The sequence below is a fragment of the Ambystoma mexicanum genome, chromosome 6p (assembly GCF_040938575.1).
Source record: "Ambystoma mexicanum isolate Mex_15411 chromosome 6p, UKY_AmexF1_1, whole genome shotgun sequence".
In the NCBI taxonomy this organism is placed as follows: Eukaryota; Metazoa; Chordata; class Amphibia; order Caudata; family Ambystomatidae; genus Ambystoma; species Ambystoma mexicanum.
This window is the reverse complement of record NC_090935.1, coordinates 774,880,156-774,904,518: the sequence shown is the minus strand read 5'-3', so window position 1 is coordinate 774,904,518 and position 24,363 is coordinate 774,880,156. Positions and strand designations below refer to the sequence as shown.

The 24,363-nt window shown below is 46.0% G+C and overlaps 1 protein-coding gene across 1 annotated transcript in view; it reads left to right on the top strand.

Annotated features, from left to right (window-relative positions):
- Positions 1–24,363, top strand: part of SKIC3 (SKI3 subunit of superkiller complex) — a 2,336,627-nt gene that overhangs the window by 534,506 nt on the left and 1,777,758 nt on the right. The window contains exon 15 of the mRNA XM_069627646.1: positions 23,222–23,401. Within this exon, the coding sequence (XP_069483747.1) occupies positions 23,222–23,401 (180 nt within the window). The remainder of the gene's footprint in view (positions 1–23,221; positions 23,402–24,363) is intronic.

Genomic DNA, 24,363 nt, shown 5'->3' with positions numbered 1-24,363 from the left:
TGTTTATTTAAGGTTGCCACCTAGCGTTTCTGCCCCCGGCTCTTATAGAATGTTGTCTGGAGTATTTGCGGTGTAGATGGGGAGGCTGAACCTCTGATCTTGTGGCGCGCTCAGGAGAAATTGCTTCGCAGCCCGTGGAGGTCGGGGAGGGTACGGTTCCTTGTTCGGAACACTGATGTGCCGAGTGTTTGCTCCTCCTCACCCGCTTTGCCGCGCCTCCCCGCTTCTGGTTCTTGTTGGGGCTGCTTAACATTCTTTTCCTTTACTTGGTGGGCCTGCTTCGTGTCGCTGCACCTCCCAATTGCTGGATCCTGTGGTAGACTGTCTCTGCATTCTTGTGGTCCATGGATCCGGCCCCCCCTTCGTTCCGTGTCGCGGTGCTGTTGTGGATCCAACGCCTCTCTGTGTATCATTGCTTCCTCATCGCGGGGGCACCGTTTACTGACCTCTGCTCTGGTGCAATCTGCCTGTGCAGCACCCTGGTGTGGGTGTTTGTCCCTCCGGCTTCTGTGTTGCTTGCGTATGCGGGCGTATGCAAGGGGGTTAGCTCTGTGGATTTCTCTGGTTCACTCGCGGCTTCTCCTCTAGGCATACCGCTATCCTGCACTGGTTGCTCTGGGTTGTCTCCCCGCCTCCGGAGATGTCAATATTTTTCTGGAAACTTTTTCCTTCGGGTTGTGTACCAGCGGCGCTCTGCACTGACAATCAATCCTCAATCCGCTTTATTGTTCAGCTTTATCGTTGCGGCCCGAAAGGAGAGGCGCTTACGCACGTCTATCCCTCAAGGCCGCCATCTTGAAGTCTTGTTTAAGCTTTTTAAAAACATCATACAAACGGAAACAATCTCAGTTTCATGGAAACAAGCTATTATTCCTCCAATCTATAAAAAAGGGTGTAAGATCGGATCCAGCGACTTACCGACCGCTTACTTCGCTGGATTGTGACAGTGAACTCTTTGCCCGATTGGTCTTGCAAGATCGGATGAAACGGGTAGAGTATCACTCAATCCTATCCAACTTCCAGACTGGCTTTCGAAAAGGTTTATCAACTCTTCTGAATGGGTTAATATGAAACATCATAAAATAACATAGCCTTGAGAAAAAGTGAACTTGAACTTACATAGTTCTCATTGCCCTATCAAAGGCTTTTTATTTGATAGATTGAGGGATACTTTGGAGTAAATTGAGGAAATGGCATATAGAAGGTCTTTACAAATAATGATGGCCCTATGTTAGGGAGAATTCTCAGAAATGTGCTAATTCCTCTCTACCTTAGAGACCCCCAGCACTTTTGCTGGACTCTAGGACTTTTCATTTTTAACCTGGAAAGAGTGAGACCTTTTTCCCACTCTCTCATGTATTTTTCTTGTTAATTTAACTGTGTTTCTTTTGATTTTTGGAGTCTTACAAACTCCATAGGCATCTTTTTGCATTGCGTCACACAGCACCTTTAGTGCAGTGACAAAGGGAAGTCTTTTAGATTTCCCAAGGTTTAAATACCTTACTCTTGGATTAACTGCTGTTTCCAAGAGCAGTAAAGTGAAATTAACTTTACTGTACATTGTAACTTTCTAGACCCAGCACACACTATCTTACAATAGGGTGCTGGAGAGGTTACTTAGTAGCCCCTTTGTCTAGCTTCTCATTTAAAAAATGTTATGGTACCCTTTACACAATTAATGGCTGGTGGCAGTGGTTACTTTTTACTACTGTGTCGTGTCTATAACGCAGAGTGTGTTCGCAGCCACAGTAAAGCACCCATGGATGCCATTTTTTGTCAAAATGGCCCCGGTCTTCTTTTTTCGTCCTTCGTGAGATTTACTCTGCGCGCCAAACCAGGTTTGGTCCCTTTGTTCGTTTTGTCTTTGGCAGGCTTCACGAGTGAAACCCGCCTTTGGCTCCAGAGTGTCTGGTGGGGGCCCGAAACTCCCTGTGCTTAGTCTCCTAGGAGACAGGAATGCACTCTTGGGTGATTGGCTGGCTGGCTGTCCGCCAAGGACAGCCACCCTACTGGGTGACTGACAGCTAGGCTGGAATGAATGGGAGAAACCTGCATAAAAGGTTGGCTGGAAGGCAGAGTCGACCACTGGACGAAGGAATCCGAAGAAGAACTTGAAGCGGACGCCTGCTGCAACTCCTGGACTGTTGGTTTGCCCGGTGAAGCCCTGCTGCTGTGCTGAAGCCCCAAGTCTGCCTCGACAGAGAAGATCTGCCAAGACGACTTCTCCCCTGGAGTTGGTGGGACCAATCAACTCTGAAGTAAGCCAAATGGACATCCTTCTCAACAGAGTGCAGGACCCCAAAAGCAAGGAAGGTCCATCTCAACAGCCAGTGTTGCTATTTGCGGTAGTCACCAAAGTGCCACTTGTTTGAAAGTTTGCCGGTTGTGGTCGGTGACTACCCCGTTGTGGTTCAGGAGTCCCCAGAAGTCCTCCCTCTTGTCCCCACGACTGAGGCCAAGGAACAACAGGATCTGCAGAGCTGCACAGGAACAGAGGTCATCTGCTGCATCTTAGAGCTGCACAGGAACAGAGGTCATCTGCTGCATCTTTTCTTCAAACCTAAAGGTACTGTAAAGTCTGAGAGAACTTACCTCTCACTGTAAATTTGCTTGCTCTTCTACTTCACAAGTCTTCCGGCTTGTGGCCCTACATTTGATTCTTCTTTCTTCATCAAAGACTTCTAAAAACATTGTTCCAAGAGTTTTACTCACCTTCAAGAAGTGCTTCAGTTATATAGACCTTTGCCCATTGACATTGGCTTAGCGTGGTTCCTTGAAAGACTCTTCTCTCCTCTGTCATTGTGTTGCACCTATCCTTCCAGGAAGGGGTTAAACTACTCTGCATTGTGGGGTACAAAAGTATTTGCCTGCTTTTAAAGAATATTTGAGATGTCTTGTTTTCTGCTGAAAACCTTTCTTTTGGGCACACTCTAGATGTAACAGTACTATATTAATGTCCACAAGTGTCCTAGTTATTTAAGTCACCTGAGGGTGTAGGAATTGTCTGTGGGTCATCCCAATGGGAAGTTACTGAATCTGAGAAACCAAGAGTGTGGATCTTTGAAGTGTATTTGAGTATTGCTTTTATTTTGCTCCCTTTTGAAGAAGGCTTGTTTAAATGACTGGTAAATAAATTAAAAATTGTTTTATCAAGAAACCTTGAGTATCAGTGTTTAGTTGAATACTTGTCACTGTGACTCTCTCTGTAACTGCATTACTGCTCACATTGACCCCTCTTGAGATAACCTTGGCACCTAGGCCACATTACCAACCTTTGTAGTTCAGACTTATACCAAAAGTTGGGTCCCAGGAAGCTAAGGTTGTTGTAGTGCACCCTAAGGGTACTACCCCAAATCTTTACCCAACACCCTACATGCACATACCATAGTTTGTGTAACACTAAACATGAATGGTGATTTAACATCAGAGATACACATTAAAAATAGTATTAGACAAGGGTTTATCCTTGCGGCTGTCTTGTTCAATCTCTGTCTAGCTGACTTTCTTTTTGTGAGTCCTTCCATTGGCAAATGCAAAATCAATTTCTTGGCTTATGCTGATGACCTTGCACTCATTGACAGTGCTCCAGTAGGGTTACATGGTCTGATCAAGGGAATGGAACAGTATACTAACCACAACTATTTGGTTCTTAATTCATCAAAATCAAATATCCTCATATTTGGCAAACTATCCCATAAAAAAACACAAATCGAGTTGGATAATTAATCAATCTATCTTACCAACTAGTAATAAGGTAAAATATTTAGGTTTTCATTTGCATACCACCCAATCATTGAAAACCCTAACCGTTGAATTGGAAAGTAAGATCTTACAATACACATGGCAAATGCAGATTTTCGCTTTTGCCTCTGCTCAAATATTATAAAAGGAAAGTGATACCTGCCATGTTGTATGTCTGTTTTGGAAGAAGACACTGCGATTACCCATGTCTTTGCCAATTTCTAGGCTGCGTTATGAACTTGGGTTACATTCATTACAATCATACTTCAATTGGAAAGTTCTCGCTTTATATAGATCAATCTTAGATCCACACGTGAACTCCCTCTATGAAGAAATTGAGGCCCTAAGAGTGTCAAAAAACAGTATATATCTGTCTTCACTGCAAGTTGATGCTGAAATCATTCTACAGACTTGTGAACCAACTAGCGAAATACTCATTACAAATCCTGATAAAGTGAAAAGATCACTATTGAGAGCTGACTGGATAGTAACTAGAGCATCTTTTTCTTGTATCACAAGTATTAGAAATGTCTGTGTGTGAGAAAAATCTAGTAATTATGTACTTCCTTATCTAAAATAAATTCCGAATCCACTGTGGCGTTATCATCTGCTTCAATTCCTTCTTAACTTAGTGAAAACCAAGGAAACGGAAAGGATTTGGCAAAACTTAGATCAAGTTGCTGGTGAATGTAATTTATGTGGTGAAGGTTATCCTCAAGATTTGAGATATATTCCTATACCCTGTAAAGCAACACAAACTCAAAGAGAAAGACATTTTGCAAAGTTTGTGCATGATACTGAATGGCTTTATACTTGGGAATTCTGGAATAGACTTTCCACTGTAAAATAAATTTCATTGTCAATTGTATTGCTAAAACGTGCATGAACTGCATTTTATTCAAATCACAGCATAATTCAGATTGGTTAAGTTGATATTCAATCGATACAATCTGATTGCTTTTATAGATATTTTTTCCTTTCTCTTCGTAATTTGTTGAGTACTTTTACATTTTGTAAATGTATATTGTTTATGTGTAAGAAAAGTCCAATTGCCACTGAATGTACAATACATTTTTTTTTTTAAAGTTAGGAACGATTTCACTTTTTGCAGTTTTCCCTCCATAGGTATTATGGTCCCCCATCCGTTTTGCTCTGTTTCTAAACCTGTTCTGACTTTTTGATGGGAAGTAAAGCCTTCAGCTTCTCTTCCCTTGCCTTTTGCTCATTGTTATGAGGGAACTGATCAGTCCATCAGTACTGGGAAACTAGGTTTCCCTTTAGAATCCTGGTACTTTTTAACATTGCACACTGCACCTTATGGTGAAGTACAATCGGGATACTTTTGTATCACCCTTGCTTTTTATACTTCAGATATTTTGTTACTTTCATATATGGCTAAAGCCAAGCTGGTGGCAGCAGATACATGTTTACAATTTTTGCATTATTTTTAGTGTTCACATTTGTGTTTACTGCGCATGGCTACTAAACGTGGCTAGAGCCCTAAAATGAGTGTGCCACAAGATTTTCACTTGCTTCTTCGCCAATATTGTTTTTTGGCCTTCATCTTGCCTTGCCACGTCAGGAAATCCCTTATAGGATCATGTACTTGCCTGTGGGAGCTGCTGCTTTTGCAGGCTAGTAATGCGTATGTGTCTTTGTGTACGTACGTGCATGCGCGGGCATGTGTGTGTGTGTGTGTGTGTGTGGCTGAAGAAGCAGTGGGACTGTCTTGTCCCACTCCACATTCGTGTTGCCAGAAAGTCTTGGTGTGGGGCAAATGTGAAACTAGTAGTTGTCCCTGATTGTACAACTGCTGGCTGTTTGCATGTTGCAGATACTTACCATTGGTGGGTGTGGGCTTGGACTTGCTTCCAGCTTGGATTTTGGATAAAAGGAGGACCATTGCAGCCATTTCTTCAGAATATCTTCGGAGCCAAGAATCCCTCGAAGGAACGCAGCCTGCTCAAGATCCAGAATTAGCCAAGCATCCCTTCCTGTGTCCAGCCTGGTAAAGCCATGTATGGCTACCTAATCTCCAAAGAGCCTAAGCGGTGCTTCAGCTGTTTGAATAGTGGGACCAACTAGTCTTGACATCTTCTCGGGGATCCTGCCATTTCTAACCTTCCGAAGAGTCGTAGGACTGCCCGGTAAACTGGCCAGCTCTCGTGGGCTACTTCACCAGAAGCATTGTTATTCCGCGTTGAAGCCCAGAACTTCGGTGGTTGCCAGCTGGCACCACAAGTAACCTTCTCCCTGTATCTCAGCATCCCAGCATCAAAGGATCCTGTCCGGGAGCAGCTGCTGTGACTGCAACTGGAAGAGGATTCCTATTGTCGCCTGTATGCTGAGACCGTCGCTGGAACACGCCTTTCTCCTGTGACTTGTTCTGAAGAGGTCTGCGTTAGTGTTTTTTGCATTTCTTCATCGACCGAGGTTGCACCTTGCAGCATCACTGAACGGAAGAATCCTCTAACTAGCCGGTTCTGGGAACCTCTCACCAAACCCAACAGTGGAATAACGAGCCCCCAGCGTCCCCCAGACAATCCACTAAGTCATCTAGGAAAATCAGAGTCGGGGGGGGTAGTAAACACATTGCATCTATCCCCCTGTCCTCTGTGGGAAACTTTTTGAACATTCGCCAACACAAGTAAATTGCAACTTACCTGCAGAGGCACCATTCTGGTGAGAAACATGGGGACTTCTGTGACTTTTGGGCACAAACCCCCATTCTTCTTGTGGACTGTTTAAATTAGGTTATTGTTTGTGATCTGATTCTATCATTTACTGAATCCATCTACTTACCTGCTTTGCTGATTACATTATGTGATGTATTTAGGAAACTATGGTGAGTGTATATATATTTGTATCATAAGAGTATTGTGCAATATTACTACTTGGGAATCCTCAGTACTATAAAGCAGTTTAGCTTTAATCTAAACATCTGCATGTTGCTTGTATAGCCTATTGCTGTCACTTTGGGTCATACTGCCCCATCCAATGACATCCGTCCTCCTCAGCTGCTCAGATGGCCATCTTCAAATTTGTACCGCAGGTTCTTGTGTCGTGAATCCCTGAGTTTTGCTCTTTGAAGATTTTGTTGAATTTTGCCTATGTTTGATTAAATGTCGATCACTTACTGTGTGACTTGCGGCAACACCGAATCATTGCCGGTAGCGTTCCTGTGTATCGTCGGATCTCAGGATTGCGTGTAGACTTTGACTTGGGCCTACAACACATGGGATGGTGTACACATCGAAGAAGAAGCAGCTCCCAGGGATGTGTCAATTGATATTTTGACCACTCTCCATATTTTAGTCTGAGATTCAGCAATATCTTCCACCAGTGGCACCCACTCCTCTAGTGGTTCCCGGCGCTGGCTACAAGTCCTCCCAGTCCGTCCCGACCTGGCCGGACACCATCCCATCCGGCTCCTGCTATTCCACAGCAGCCACCTGTTCCGCAGCCACCTGTTCCATGCCTCTGATCTTACAGGTCCGGATACCACTAATGACGCCAACCCGAAAACGGATGGTACACAGGGGTCGGATAAGTATGAGCACTATGTCCCCACGGATGCCAAGCTTCCAGATGCAGACTTGCCAGCTAGAGACTCTCCTCTGGATAATATTGGATCCTCCCCGGCTGCGAAACTGTTTAACCTCGTCCCCGAGGAGAAAAAGAACTAAGGTTTTCTTTTTCAACGTCGTGAGTCCTCCAGAAATACATGATGTCTTGGAAGGTAGCCTGGTGGTGATGAGAAACCCTTATTCTGCCACTCCCATTTGGGAAAGAAGTACAGTGTCCTGGAAACGCCACCCAAATGCCTCAGGACGGCAAACCGTTCTTTGTCTTGTACTATCCGTCGGACTAGGAGGGGAAGAAGTTGGATTCTGCTGGGAACCGCATCACTTCAACTATGGCATCCACGATCAAGGCCGCCAACACCTTAGCCATTCTCTCTCATTACAATAAAGAGCTTTGGTACAAGCTGGGCCCCGTGCTTGAATTCCTCCCGGGTCATAAGAAGGCAGAGGCTCAAGCCATTTTCCATGAGGGTGAGCTGGCCTCTGACCATGCTATCACGATCGCCCTCAACATTGTGGACTCTGTATTCCGGCAAATGGGGATTGGGGAAGTTTTATGCCGCCAAGGCTGGTCCAAGGCCACTAGCTACCACCAGATGTGCAGGCTAGGGTGGTGTACATGCCGTTTGATGGGGAGAACCTCTTCAGCAAGGCAGTGGACGTGTCACTCCTGGCTATCAAAATGGACACTTAGATGGCACGTACATTGGGCACGCTTCAGATAAGAAAGCAGTGCTTTTGCTCCACTAAGGGACAGGTTTACAGAACCTCTAAAGTTCCCAGTCCAGCCTACCATCAGCCCGCTCGATCCACCAGGCATATAGAGGACGTTTGCAAGACTCTACAGGGAAGGTGCCGAACTTCGTTGTGCCCCAGCAGCCAGGAAACCAACCCCAAAGAAACCTGACCTGGCCCATGCCCCCACTTTTGCACTGTGGTGGCGGGAGGCCGGTTCTATGGTTTGTCCGCCATTGGCGCAAACATCTCCATGGACAAATGGGTGCTCAATATCATCCAACATGGTCACACCCTGAGCTTCAAAGCAAATGCCCTTGCATCCATCCCATCTCACAACATGAGCAGAATGGAGCCTCACGGCAGTCCAAGCCATTTTGCAGAAAGGGTCAATAGGACCTGTCCGTCTATGACTCCGGGCCCTGGAGTATACTCCAGATACTTTCTGGTTCAGAAAAGGTCCAGAGGGTGGAGGCCCATCCTGGACTTGAGATGTCTCAACAAGTTTCTGAAATCGCAGAAGTTCAGGAGGATGACATTGCAGCATGTGCTCGAGCAGCTGGAAAGAGGGGATTTCCTGGCGTCCCCTGATTTGGAGGATGCGGATTTCCACCTGCCTAATCATCCAATGAAACTAAGGTTCCTCCAGTTCGTCGTCCAAGGAAGAAACTACCAATTCAAGGCACTGCCTTTCAGCCTGATATCGACCCCAAGGGTCTTCACCAAGTGCTTTGCTCTGGTGGCAGCTTTTCTTCGCTGCTGGTGTGTCTACGTCTATCCATACCTGAACAACTGGGTAATCCGGACCCGCTCTCACGACCCTGGCAGTACAGCATACAGCAGATGCTAACCACACTGTAACCTCTCTGGGATTCCCCATAAATTATCCCGAATCCTGCATAGTACTGTCCCAGAACGCACTATTTCTGGGTTCACGCCTCAACACTTCACTTGTCTGGCAACACTGTCGGAAGACAGCATAAAGGCCATCCTGGGGAAGGTTCAGCAGCTGTTGGCGGCCAAGATTGCAACAGTCCGATCCATCAAGTCCCTTTTGGGGATGATATCCTTGTGTATTCATCTGGATCCTCAATGCAGACTGCAGATGAGACAGCTTCAGGAATTCCTGGACGGCAGATGGAAACAGGTCACGGGCTCAAGGACCGACAAGATCGCCCTTAATCGGGGATTCTGTCAGGCCCTGCACTGGTGGTCCATTCGCCCTCATCTCTTGCAGGATGCTCCCTTTCAGATACCTGCCTATCAGGAGACGGTCATGACCGACGCCTCTCTGGAAGGTTGGTGCGCCCACATGGACCAATCCTCCGCTAGAGGCCTCTGGCTCCAGGAGGAAAAGGAGTTGCACATCAATGTCCTGGAAATACAGTCTTCTGGGTTCTCAAGTAATTTCAGCCTTAGCTCCAGGGGAAGGTATTAAGAGTCTTCACAGACAACTCCACCACCATGTTTTACATCAGGAAGCAGGGCAGGATGCGCTCCCCTGTTTTTTCTCTGGAGGAGAAGAATCTGTGGCACTGGGCCATAGCTCGGTGGATGTTTCTAGTCCTATTTCGCCTGGCAGGCATTCAAAACACCATTGCGGACTCTCTCAGCAGGGAGCTGCAGTCCTGCCACGAGTGGGAGCTCCAACAAGCACAAGTGTCCTATCTCCTCAAAGAGTGGGGATATCCTCAAATCAGCCTCTTTGCAACAGCGGCCAAGTGCCAAAGGTTTGTCGGCAGATATCCTCAGGCTAAGATTCTGGGGGACCCCTTCTCATTCCCTTGGGAGGGCCTCTTCCTGTACGCATTACCGCTGATTCCTCTGTTGCTACACATGATCAACACACTCAGACACTGTCACTACAAGATGATCCTCATTGTGCCGGCGTGGCCCAGGCGGATCTGGTACTCAGGCCTTCTCCATCTATCGGTGGTTCCAGCCATCAAACTGCCTCCTCTTCCATACATGCTTTCCTGGAAAGGAGGGTCAATCCTGCACCAGGACCCAGCGTCTCTGGGCCTGGTGGCCCGGCTCCTGCAGCCCTAGAATTTGGGCACTGCTTGCTGCCTTCTGAATGCAAGAGCATTGTAGCCAGGGCCTCATCTACACTTGCCTGCTACAAACACGAGTGGTGGAAGTGCTTTACGGTGTTGTGCCAGTCACAGAAGATTTCACTGCTGCGCATAACTGTGCCACAGCTTCTTTCTTAACTTGCTCTCGCTGGCCAATTCTGGCCTTGTCCATGCATCTTTCAAGGTACACCTGGCCACCATATCCCGGTACTCCAGTGCTCCAGGAGAGCTCTCCCTGTGGTTGCACAGGCTCATTAAGGAGTTCCTCAAGGGCCTCTTCAGCACATTCCCTCTGTTCAAGGCTCCTGTTCCTACATGAGAGCTGAATGTGGTGCTGTCGAAACTGATGGGGGCCCAGTTTTGACCTAAGCATTCAGTCTCTTTGAAATTTCTTTCTTGGAAAACTGCCTTCAAGTCTGTCAGGCGGGTTGGGGAAATACAGGCTTTCTCGTGTAAGCCTCCATATTTGTCGTTCCACTAAGCGAAAGTGGTTTTCTTTGCAAAACCTTCGTCACCTGCTGAAAGTTCTTCGCATTCACTGGACGTTGCACGTGCCTTGAAGTTCTATGTTGCAATCACGAAGGTCTTTCGAAAGACTTCTCTAGTTTTCATCAATTTTGTACCTGTGGGACATGGGAAGGCCCTATCCAAGGCTTCCATCTCCAGGTGGATCTCCGGTTGTATAATGCATTGCCATCAGCTGGCCAACAGCCCGTTGCCAGGCCGGCCGAGAGCCCACTCCACCAGAGCCATTGCATCGATGACAACGTTCCTCTCAGGTGTTCCCCTGCTGGTTATTTGCAGTGCAGCTACATGGAGGTCTACGCACACCTTTACGAGATTCTACTGTGTCGCAGAGATTCCAGGGAGGAGTTTCGTGTCGGACAAGCAGTGCTTTGCAACTTGTTTACATGTGGCTAGTCTGTTCCAGCGGTAAGTGTATTGCTTCTGGTGAGCCTTGCCACCTCGCGTGGTTGTGTAAGTGTATTGCTTTGTCATCTTATTCATGAGCATGTGAATCCATGTAAAACCCAATGATAGAGAAGTACCTGTAACTCTTGTTCTCCAGCATGGGTCTTAATGGATTCCCCTCTTGGCTTTTTTTGGTTCCCACTGCCACTTTACGTGCACAACCAAATCTGAAGATGGCCACAATGGGTGGAGCTAAGGAGGACAGATGTCATTGGATGGGGCAGTATGGCCCAAAGTGACAGCAATAGTCTATACAAGAAACATGCCGTTTATTTAGCTGAAAGCTAAACTGCTTTATATTACTGAGGATTCCCAGTCTAACGACACAGAATATTCATGAGCATGTGAATCCATGTAAGACCCATGCTGTAGAACTAGAGTTACAGGTAAGTCATTTGTTCCTTCTGTTAAGGCATATATTCTGCAGCACAGTAACTGCAAGATTAATTTTAGGAATACTGTACAGTCGTACGCCCACTCAACAGGCTGGGACACAGCCCTATTTTTCTCCGAAAACCATCCTTCTATTGTTCATATCAAATGGGCAGTGCTGAGTCTGTGGCTCCTATGACATTCTCTTCACTAACACCTTGAACCAGGTGAATGACCAGGCCAATACTCCCAATTAGCGGGTGCGCTCAATTAGATGAAGGAAACATAACCTCCCGCTTTTCCCAATCAATGGTTGGTTTATGGATTTTGAGCCATGGCATGCCCAACACCAACTTTAATTGTGGTACAGCAATAAGGGTTCAGGGGGCGCTGTTGCGCACGTTGCTGTATGATGCTCAGAGAGTGAGCTCCACAGCAATCCGATGGCCGGAGCCAAAAGACAAGCTCAATTTTGCCCGATTTTTGCTGTCACTGAAGGAGAAGGCGTATGAGGATGTTGGCTGCAGGCACATAAAAAATCACAAGAAACTGTGCAGTGTATTGGGAGATATACCAAGTGCAAAAATCGGCGCAGCCGACACACCGTCTGGGCCCCGGTGACGTGCAGCCTCCTCCGGCATCGCACACGTGTACAATGCGAGAAGCGCAGGCAGCACAAACCCGGCACTGTGCCAATACAAGGCGGGAGACAGAAGAACCCCCACTACTCTTTGTTACCCCGACTCTTTGAGGCACCCGCTGGTGCTCCGGCAAGAGGAGCCGTCGAGCGCTAGCCGTTGGACCTCCCTGCACAGAACCAGCCCGGACCTGGGTGACTCCAGAATACGTGTGTCCACGGGGCCGCCGATTGAAGCGGGAACACGCGTAGACGGCATCCAACAAAGGGAACCACCGAGGTGATAAGGCCTGCCCTGACGGGGGCACGCAAACAGTAAACTTCCCCAGAGGTAATATACACACGCCACATTAGACCTCCTAGGCGCGCTACATCACAGCAGACTAACTGACTCTGGGGCACCCTGCAATCATCTCAACCCAGAGCCGCCCATAGACAAACAAACAAAGCCCGGGTAGACCATAAACTTTCAGTGACATACTGCCAATAAAACGTTATTGACAGGGGGCACGGAGTCAAAGCGTAGAACCACTACCAACATTAAACGCGGCAGCTAACGCCCACATGAGGCGCACCCACCCCGGTCAGCGAGACCTGAAACACTGTAGTGGGGCACAGAAGACAATAAGAGCACACAAGTAGGTGCAGGTCCCTGGGGAAATACAATAAGGCACATGACAATGATAGAGAAACCTAGCAACTGAAGCACCCAAAGAAACTGCAATACGGTACAAAGCGAGATGTGACAGGGTGGGACAACAGCCCCCTGATTCATCTACGCGTATACAAAGTGCAACTACGCTCCGGACCAATGCCCCCCTGGACCCACAGCTCTAGAGGTGCCCTTTTACCCCGAGTACGCAAAGAGGCAACACGCCACGTGTCCTGGACAACTAAACCTCCTGGAGAGACATACCTACAGTGCCACTGAGAACCCTGAGTCCAGCAAACAAATGCAACCGCCACACCACCACATGTGCTTTTGGAATAACGAGGCACAAAACAAGATGATAGCCACGACAAATAGTGCACTACCTGCTCCCATTTAGTTTCATCTTTGGAGCAGTCCCAAGATAACGGCGAACAACAGAGGTATGAACCAAGCCCTGCTAGCCTGAGATACAGACCTAAGGACCCGTAGCGTGAACGCAAGGAACAGCGAAACCACAAGCACAGCACGAACTAGTAATAATCTCAACACCACAGGGAGGCGAGATAACCACTCAAGGGGGCACTACGACCCACTATCGCCATCGATGAGACACACGCAGCGGATGGCCGGCAAGACAGTATACAATGCCCAGAGTGGCAGCACCCAACAAGAAAAAAGGAGCTATAGATAGGTTCACGACGACACTGGCTAAGGCAAGCACTATGGCTACTCCTGCCACTGACCAAGCGAATCCTCTCACGACGACCCCTGCGGTTACCACCATGGATCCACAAGTGGTCTTTACATCCATGCAACAAGGATTCACCACCCTGAACAATAGACTCGACGGGATCAACTCTAACGTCCCGTCAATCAGAAACCAACTTGAGAAAGCGACGACACACATCACTGAAGCTGAATCGAGGATCAGCACGACAGAAGACACCCTTGAAGCTCTGAGGAACACCGTGACGGACATGGCCAAGGATTTGGGGACGGTGAAACTCAAATGTGAAGATTTGGAAGCGAGATCCCGCCGCAATAACGTGTGCATAGTAGGGGTGCCCGAAGATGCACTAAAAAGAGCCCTATAGCACTCGCTGGAGAGGGACTGCTCAAAGAACTGCTGGGAGATCCAGGATGGTCACCCATGTTCGTAGTAGAACGGGCGTACAGCTCCCTGGCACCCCGTCCCAAACCAGGCGCCTATCCTAGACCGATCATAGCCAGGCTAATGAACTATAGAGATCGGGACCTAGTGCTACGTACCGTATGGGAAAAACAAGAACTGAAGCTGGGGTCCAATGTGATCTGGGTATTTCCTGACTACACGCTGGAGGTCATTCACTGGAGTCAAGAAGATGCTCCGCAAACGCATGGTACCGTATGCAATGTTGTACCCAGGCAGACTGCGCTTGCAGTACAACAACAAAACATATTTCTTCATTTTCCCGAAAGAAGCTGCCTCCTTTGTAGAGACGAACATTCCAACACCTGCCAAACGGAAACCTGGAGAAGCTAGTGACGAGGTGAACACATCACAACACGGGCAGGAAGGGTGAAAGCGGATAATTACATGCAGCAACATTGGAACAATGGGCATGAGGCTACCTTTGTAGCTGATAATAGATAATTCACTCCTCAGCGAGGGAATGATGGAGCCGCTTACCGCCTCAGTTTATAATGTTTTCTAGCAACGTTGAAGACATGTTCTTATGGAAGGTACCCACTCGAGAGTCCGCATCCATACTTTAGCTCACCGTACCTTTCACAGATGGGAAATATCCATTTGCATATCAGTCTTTGTCCCGCCCACATGGGCAGTCCAGCACCGAAATGCTATGGCAATTCCCTTCTGAATAAGAGTACCAACAGCAACCCCATACACGTGTTTCAGCCTTGTTGGGCCTCCTCAGTGAGGTGGAGCTGCGCCTATCTGAGCACATTGAGTAGGGAGTCCACGTCTGGTTGCCCCCTGCTATAACATACTTGCTTCGATCCCCCAAAACATGCAAGGAACGCACTAGCCTTAGACATGCAGAAGGCCTTTGACACAGTCTACTGGCCATTTCTATTCAGGGTCTTTTCCAATTACGGGTTCGGGCTGACCTTTATAAACTGGGTGCGGTTACTGTGTAACCAACCCTACGTAAGAGTATGAGTCAACGGGATCCTCCCAAAGATCCTGGAACTAGCGGGGGGCACCCAACAAGGATGCCCTTTGTCACCCCTCCTATTTGCATTAGTTATAGAACCACTCGCTGACTTACTAAGATTCAGACACAGCAGGGCAGGGATCCCGCTAAATGGCAAAATAGAGATCATTACTTTACACGCAGACGATATAATGCTATATTTAAAAAACCCAGAAACTAACTTGAGAAAGGTGCTGCAAACAGTGTGCGAATTCGGCGAGCACTCCGGTCACAGCCCTGAATCCAACAGACCTACACAGACTCACATGGGCCCCAGATCAGGCCAGATATCTAGGCCCCGAAATAGTGTGCACAACACAACTTGTCCGAGCCCTAAACTATGGAACACTAACAGACGTGCTTTGTACCAAACTAGACCGTTGGAAACACCTCCCAGTCTCCCAGATGGGCAGGCTCGCTTTGATTAAAATGATCATACTACCCAAGCTATTTTACCTATTCAGCATTGTCCTGGTAGATCATTCTTCACTAAATTCCAAGGGGCATGCAAAGCATTTGTATGGAATGGTCAACCCAGGGTAAGCTGGCAGCAATTTACTAAATCATACCCACAAGGGGGTTTCACTGCACCCGATTTTGAATTATACTTTCTCACCGCACAAGCGCACTATGCGACACACTGGGTAGAGCAAAACCTTAATACATCATACACGACCAGTGAGCCACACACACAGACTGCGGCGAAGCTCTTACACAGGGCAGCTGAAGTGAACACCAGGAATGACAACACCACTAACCCGGCATTGGTAACTTGCAGTGCGTGGACCAGAATGGCAGGGCGACCCAGAAATTAGGTGTTATACAACCCAAACCTCCCCCCAACAACAAACCAAGGCCCTAGCCACACACTGGAAAGACAGAGGAATCAACCATTTTGGGGACTTGTTCCTCGAGAAACAATACATCAGCTGGGAGGAGATTAAGGCGAACATAGGGGATAATCCTATACAGAAGATACTATATTACCGACTACGTTCAGCCACAGCAGACGTATAGGAGGCATTCCCCAAGGAACTGCAACCACACATGGGACTGGGATATATATTAACCGCAAATATAATCAAGACATCCGCCTCCACATTGTACAAAACCATGATATCAACTAGAGCAACACCTACCCCCAATGCTAGAATGAAGTGGGAGAACGATCTGGGACAAACCTTCACGGACGCTTACTGGGCACAACTGTGTGGACTGACGAAGACTATATCTTGCAATTCACGGTATCGTCTGATACACTACAAGATACTGAATAGAACACACTACACTCCAGCCAAGCTTAAGGGAATATACCCTACGGTAGATGGGAAGTTTCCAAGATGCGAGAGTGAAGACGCAGGCATTTCACACATGCTGTGGGCATGCCCACGTCTGACTGAATACTGGGCAGATGTGTGTGGTACACTGGATGAGATGACAGACCAACCTATTCAATGGAATCCAGGTGTATGTCTGTTGGGTATGGTACGCAAAATGAATCCCACATGGCGCAAATTGCTCAATCTCAGTCTATTACTAGCCAAGCAGGTCATTTTAATGCGATGGAAGAGTAAAGATCGCCCCCAAGAAGTGTGACTGGGAAAAGGATATGATGTGGGCGAATGACTGTGAGGAAGTGTATACCGGTCTGTTACCCATACATAACCGCCCCAGAGACATATGGGGCAGATACAGGTAACATCTCACTGATAATAGTGGTAGGGGAGAGGACCCAGACGGAACGCAAACATCATGTAAGATATGAGTCGAAATCCAAGACAACACTGTAATATTGAAGATGTGATGCTATAAACTGCGCAAGTTAAAATAAAAAGTAAAAAAAAAAAAGAAAAAAAGAAAGTGGAATTGTCTGTGGGAAAAGAGGTCCCGAAATCAGGGTTGGGCCATTGATAGAATGTATTCGCTCCAATTGTCCTTTTTGCTCAGGGCGGATATGCAATGCTTGAACATAAGCAATATCTATAAAGTTCTCTGTGCCCCTGGAATCCACCATTACTGAAACAGTTATTTTGATATTACGAAATGACAAGGATACCAAGATGAACATATATGGAAGTATGTTTTGCTCAGTATTGGCTACATGAGTGGGAGCCACTGCTTCAAGGCATGGCAGCATGCCTCCTACTGTTGTGCCTACTCTTTTCCTGGAGTTTAAGCTAACCATTTCCTATCGAAAATGTTAATTTGTTGTTTATATGTTGTTGTTTGTTTAAGAAGGCTCAACTTTTGCATAAGAGTCGGATATTCTGAGTAAAGATTCCGGCCAATATATTGTAGAACGATGAAAAACTTTAAAATGCCAATAAACAAATTTTAAAATAAACAAATTATCGCACATAGGAACATTAAAATCAAAGGAGATAAAGTACCAAGGCAGCAGAACAAAATTATCAATACAGTAAAATCCTAAAATAAAGGCAATTCTGAAAAAAAGATTTTCAGAGCCTTCTTAAGCACAACCAGCGACAACTCCGGTGCTAGGTGACTGGGTAGAAGGTCCAAAGATCGGGAGCCAGGAAGGTAAAAGATGGATTGCCTGCTCTCTCAAATTTACATTGTGGAACCAACAGAGGGTTCAGGTGGCTAGAACTAAGATTCTTTCCTTGACCGCCTCTGCCTTAGATTGCTGGGACTCGTTCAATACAAACATTTGTGAGTAATAGTGAGGAGCCTGAACTTATTCCGCTCTCTCAATGGTAACCAGTGTAAAGCACATCTGGCCTCTGTAATATGATTGTACCACTCTAGGCAGGCTACTATCCACACTGCATTATTCTGGATTGCTTGGTTCTTCTAACTTGAGCCCCCCAATAAACTAGCAGAGTAATTCAGTCATGCACCTATAATGGCCCGAGCCAATGTAGCAGCATTAGTCTCGGACATATGGGCGAATTCTGGCCAGTAACCGGAGGTAGTTTGCAGAGGTGGAAAATAACAAGTTAACCTGGTCTCTCATAGATAAAGTAGCATCCAGGCAAACCCCTAATGTTTTAACCTTGGACAGCACCTCCAGATGGCAGCCAGCTATAGTAACATTTGTAAACGCGTCCAGCAGTTTTTCAAGGCTTTGGCGCGTACCTAGAAACACTTGTGCACAGGTGCGTTATAAATGACGTATCATATTATACCTACAAGAAGTAATTCAGTTTTAGTTGTATCAGATCAAAAGTAGTTTTAATCATTGCAGCATTGGCATGTAGTCTCCTGACAATTTTAACATGATCTGGGCATCGTTGGCATAATTAGTGTAAAGAAAAAAACAAAGCTTCCAGCCTTGAGGATAAGGGCTTCATGCAAATATTACAGATTTGGTGAGGGACAAGACCCCTGTGGAACACCATGTACCAGATCCAAGGGGTCGGCAGTCACATCACCTTTAAAAACCCTTGTAGTTCTATCAGTTAAAAATGATAAGGTCCATTCAGCTGCCTGTTTTGATAAAAATGCCTCAGATTGCATGCTCGATTGCGCATGTGCTCTTTCTTTTGTGTGGGCATACCATCACAAAATGCCCAGTCATGCCGCAATGTAAGCATTGTTTGTTTTGGCGTTTTTTCTCCTTCTAATTGATTCCTTCCGCCCAAGGATTTCTCATCTATGATATCTATCGCCAAGTGCAGCTCTTTCGAAACGTCCGCTGCAAAGGGACACAGGACGGCTCTGCGTCTTCTCCTACTGACACCTCTACTTGCCCCGTGCCGGACATGATGTTGGGATCATTATAGATGAGGCTGTGACCTCAGTTCCTTTTTTCCTGACACTCTGCTTGCTATTTGGAACACTGCTCTTCGAATTCTTCAAATCTTCACTTCCCGTTAAAGGTTTTTCTTTAAACGACATGCCAAATCCAACAAGGTCCTTGGGATTCAGACTGCTGGTAGCGGGTGACAGATGTCCCACATATGTATTTACTCTCTAGGTGAAGGCCACAACACGCATGACTGCAGGTTGTGTCAATCGATTTTCCTTACGAAGGAAAGCAGTGACAAGCAAACCCATTTGAGGTCGCCAGGCTCGGCGCGTGGCACCAAGAAATGGTCCCCTGTCCAAAAGTACTAGAAAAAGAAGCAGCACTGCAATCAAGATCTCCACGTTGTTCTTCAAAACACCACTCTTCGTCATCGAAGATGAGCCACCACTCTATGGAGGTCCCAATGTTACCGATCAGCAGGTATCTTTCCCAACCCAATCATCTACTCCAAAGGAATGGGAGGCCTTTAGGCAGAAGATGCTTGACATCTTCGCCAAGGCACTGGTGCCGGCAGCTCCAGCGCCGCTGGGCTCAGCCATGGCACCAACGGCTACGGCCAAGCCGACGGATCCCAATGCATTTAGATGAGCCAAGGTCATGTTAATGGCTCACACCGTGCCGTCTTGGTATGTCAGTCTTCTGACCTCGCCCCCCACTCACACAGCGACATTGGCGCCGGCCAACGGTGCCGGTGTTGCAAGGGATTTTGCCTTGCTCCCGAGAAGAGCATGCATGTCCCATTTGGAGGTCCTTTATGATTTATGATGAGGAAGGGGATCCTGTCCCCTTCACCCCTCCATCCAAGGGAGCTCAACGACTTTCTGGAGGAATTTTATGGAGAAACCAAAAGAGGTGACGGCTGGAAGGTTTAGAATAAACCTTAACCTCTGGCATTGCTCTGGGCAACCCTGGAGACCATGTTCTTCGCCTGCCAAGCCATTACAAAATAGGAAAGAACACATGCAAATTACGCTTGACCCCCCCCCCCCAAAGGGGGTATGAAACTGATGACAGTGAGAACATACCTACAAGACTAATCTCTATTCCAAATAGGAACCACTATTTTTAAGGTGATTCCTTAGTTGCCTGACTAACATTATAGTCAGAACACGCATAGAAAGCATGATAACTAATATATCTGACATTCGCCCCATTTGCATTTAATTTTTCAAGGTGGGATGGCATGACTTGACGTGAGCAACAATGTATTAGAAAATACCATTGGTATGAAGACATCAAGACAATGGGATTTCCAAAGCTTACATAGATAGGTAAGCACTAGACAAGAATACATGATGCTAACCTTTATTGTTCACTAAGCACAAGAGAATAATTATTCACATTGTATCTTCCTGTTTTACTCTTCTATTATAGGCCTAAAGAGAAGAGTACGCTAGAAGTGCATAATTTAGGATACCCATTAGTAAATCGATCTTGAGAAGTCGCATGGCATGAGCTAGCTAGGTGATTAACAATTTGACTCTGTGAGATTTGAGATAATGATCAATAACCTTTGAATGAAGTGAAACTAATATTTTTTACACTTACTCTTCAGATAACATTTGAAAAATTGAAGAATTTTAAGAATCAATATTATTTAGCTCCTGATGAAGGGAATGCCTGAAACACGTTGAACACTTGTTTGCTTTGTTTTTGCCTTATTGTACTAAACTTTCATACATTCAAAATGGAATAATGAATGTTCAGCTCTAAAAATTAACTTGAAATAATTTCTGGTGATTTTATCAGAATGACTGTAATTTAGTTCTTTGAATCCTGACTGTTCTTAATGACAGTTATAACGGTGTGCAGGAGACAGGAGTGTCCATCACTAAAGAACAATGTGTTTTCTTTTTATGTCAATAGCGACTTTATGTGCCAGAGTCATATCTTTCTCCCCAGCACCCTAAACTATACTGAAAGTGTATAAATCTTTTTAAAAAAAAACAATAAGACATTAGGTGTGCAGCATGCCCAATTGTTTGTATACCTGGATTTGCTGGACATGGGCATCTACCGTCCCCGGCACCTACCGCAGTGGACGGACCTCTTCTCCCACTCAGAGGGCCAGGTCCTGCACCCAGACGTCTGCAGCTCGAACCTTAATGCCTGGCTGCTGAAAGGTTGAGGTATAATGGGTGGAATTTGTCAAATAAGGTTATGGGCATGCCCTTCTCTGCTAGAATACCCACCACCGACTCCAGCTATTCCTGCAGGTGGAGTATGTTTTCGGTTTAGTGCGGGAGAGGGATCTGGCCCCTTTATTCGCTCCACATCCTCTGTTTTGGATTTGTACGGTTAAGTGGTATCTTGCGGACATTCCGGTCTTCAAGAGGACCTTCTTGACAAATCAGTAGAATAAGCCAGGAAGGCAAGCTGTAGATTCCTACCCTCACTGGCGCCAGTTTATGCCGTAGAGTTTGCAGAGACTCCCCTGCAAATGGCATAACATATTTGTATTTATTGTTTTATATAGCGCCTTAATCCAAGGCGCTTTACAGTTAACAACAAGAACACATTAAACATGGAACAGTAGAAGCAATAACAGTAAACATGAATCAAACCAGAAATTCTGCATGTAGAACAATTTACATAAGGAAGGGGTGGGGAATGAGGGAAGAGGGAGAGAAAGTAGTGAATAACGTGAAGAGTAGGAGAATTTAGAAGAGAAGGGAAAAGATAAAGAGAACAAAAGGAAAGGTACTAGAGGGAGGGAGAGAAGAGTGAGAGGTGGGAGGAAGTCAAGGAGGGGAATGAAGGAGAGATTTCAATGACATATGGAGAGGAGTGTATTGATCTTGAGGGTTACTGCTGCCTAAAAGCACTACACTCAGTACCTAACCTCTTGTCAGTCCTCTCTGTTTGTTCATGTCCTCCAATCACTGGAAATAGGTACCGAATCTCGGAGAGGACATTTCCTGGGCTATTCCTGAGGTATTCTCCCACTTGAAATGTTCTTCTGTTTATCAACCAGCTATGCACTCGCAAAACATGTATTTTGGGGGTTCCCTGCCCCAGCTAAAGGGAGGGAACCTTAGTGCTTTTACAAGTAAAAACTATAGTGCTGGGACATTCTCGTTTTCATACCAGAATCTTCTCAGGCCTTAAGGATCCTGTATCCAAATCCACAGAGACATATCTCTTCAGTTCCAACTATCAGAATTCTGTCCAACATCCTCCCTTGCCATTGGCTTTCATTGGTGTCCCTCTCATCCAGGTGCTCCTCCTGTTACATCACAGGCTCTGCCATCTCTGTGAAGAAAGGACCAACACAGACAAAGCAGGCCATTAGAAGGGCAGTGATGTCACTCATAAGTGAGAATGTGAAGAAATCAAGCCTCCTTCGCCAGTAGAAGCTCTCAGTTGGACAATGCACACAGGCTACTGACCTACAAATTAAGCATTAGCATTTGGTTAGAATTGGCAACAGATGACTGAAGAAGACTGTTGTATGGGGAGTTATTCTAATCAATCCTTTAAATAATTATGGTTTTGAGTATAGAAGCTCTGTGGTTGAACAGATGTCTGGGATGGTGTTTGGGCATCAGAAAGTGCACTAACCTTGTTCTGCGGACACAACTTGTAAATGAAAAGGATTCCTAGATTAGGAACAGATGTGGAGGTGGTTGGTGAGATTCCCAATTGAAGGAGCCAGTTGAGGGAAATGGAAAAGGGATGGACAGAGAAGTTTTCTGCTCTCTTGACATAACTTGTTTGGCTGCCACAACCAGCTGATTGTCAGTGACATACATCTGAATCTCCAGATTCAAGAAGTTGATGATCTCCACTAGTGGCAGCATTTACACACTAAAGTGAAGAGCTGATAAGAGGGGATCACTGTTTTTTGGGTTGGCTAGAAGGAATTTAGGTTGCACATTGTGGTCAACAATGTTGAAAGCAAGTTATAAATCCAGGTGGGTAAATAAGATGGGATGGATGATTTACAGCAAGTGCTTCTAAAAGATGTGCTTTAGTTGTAGGCCTATTTCCGTTGGATAGGATGGTCTACAGTCAGGCTGGAACTTTGAGGGCTTTTCTGCATTTAAACGAGCTCAGTAGTTGTCGAACAGCTGGTATCTCCATAACCTTACCAATGCATGAAATGTTCAAAATAGGACGGCACAGTGGTGGAATGGTAGGTCTGAGTAAAGGCTTCTTTAGAAGTGAAGTGACAATACCTTGTTTTAACCTGTGTGGGGAATCCCCTTCTAGCAATCATTTGTTAATGATGTTACTTATGGTATTCTGTAAAAAAACAGTGAATCTAGATAAGAGAGATTGTAGCCATGAGAAAAGTTAATCATTTTGTGGTTTAAAAATGTGAACTCTCATTTGATATTTCTGTTTTTTGCTTTTGACATTGTTTCACTAAGATTTGTGGACCATTCGGTATCTTGCATATGTTTATCTTAATACCTATAATGTTTTTTGTCTATGTAGATTGTGTTAAAAGTTAAAAACAACCATGTCATCTTTTTTTTTCAAGGCTGCAAAGTTGGACCCATATCTTGGGAAGGTGTTCCTATATTTAGGATATTACTATAAAGATGTAGCTAAAGACACAGCAAGAGCTCGTGGCTGCTATAAAAAAGCTTTTGAGCTCGATGAAAATGATGGAGAAGCTGGTGCTGCAGCTGTGGACTTGAGCGGGGAGCTTGGTGATATGGTATTATATGCATTTTCACTTATTGTGATGAAATTCGTTCTGTATGTATTTGCTATTGTCTTTAGTGCTGTCTGTGAGTCGTATAGCAGTGGAATTCAGTACACTTTGCATGACACTTCTAATGGATCCTTTCCTCCCAAAGTCCTCATCTTCTATAGCGCAAGCTGTCTTCAGAAACGTATTGATTCTCCAGGGGTGAAGTGTGGCTCAGCGCCTGTGCCATTGAAATCTTGTTGCTGGTGACTTCGACACAGTCCTCTTGCCCCGTTTATGGAGGAAGGTGTAGAGCTTTGCAGCATACTTCTGGACGACCTTGGAGTGCTGAGACTGGCATGAGCTGCAGTCCTCCGTGGTTTGCACAACCCCAAAGCAGTAGAGAAACCCCTTCTGAGGAACCGACACAAACCTCTGCCTCCTGCAATCCCTTCAGGGCTTGAACCCAAAGTCTTCGGCGTATCCAGAATGATGTAGTTACAAAAAGCTCAAGAGCTGCAAAGTTCCAAAAATTGTTCATTGAGCGTGTGGAAAAAAGGAACACATGTCATTGGTGCTGCTGACTTCATATATAGAAGCATCAGGAGAGGTCCCACTTTCATCTGACACCTCGAAGTGGCCTTCTTTTTCCTATTGCTCCAGAAATAGGAGTTATCATTCCCACTCCAGAAATGCTTACTACATCTCTGCAATATCACCACCTACCATTAAGGTACCTCCCCCCACCAGTTCCTCCAGCCTAAAGCATTGGGAGGTCTTTGGTTGCCAGATACTTGACATATTCGCCAAGGCCCTGATGCATTTTGCCCAGCACCATTGGTTGAGCTAAGGCCCATTGTGCTTCCTGAAGCCTGCAGAGGTGCCTCTTCAGCGTGAAATAGCATGCCTCCTGACTCAGATGTGATCCCACTGATAGTCTGCTCCCCTCCTGTGCCTCTTCTCTCCACCTTTGTGTGTCCAAGACATGA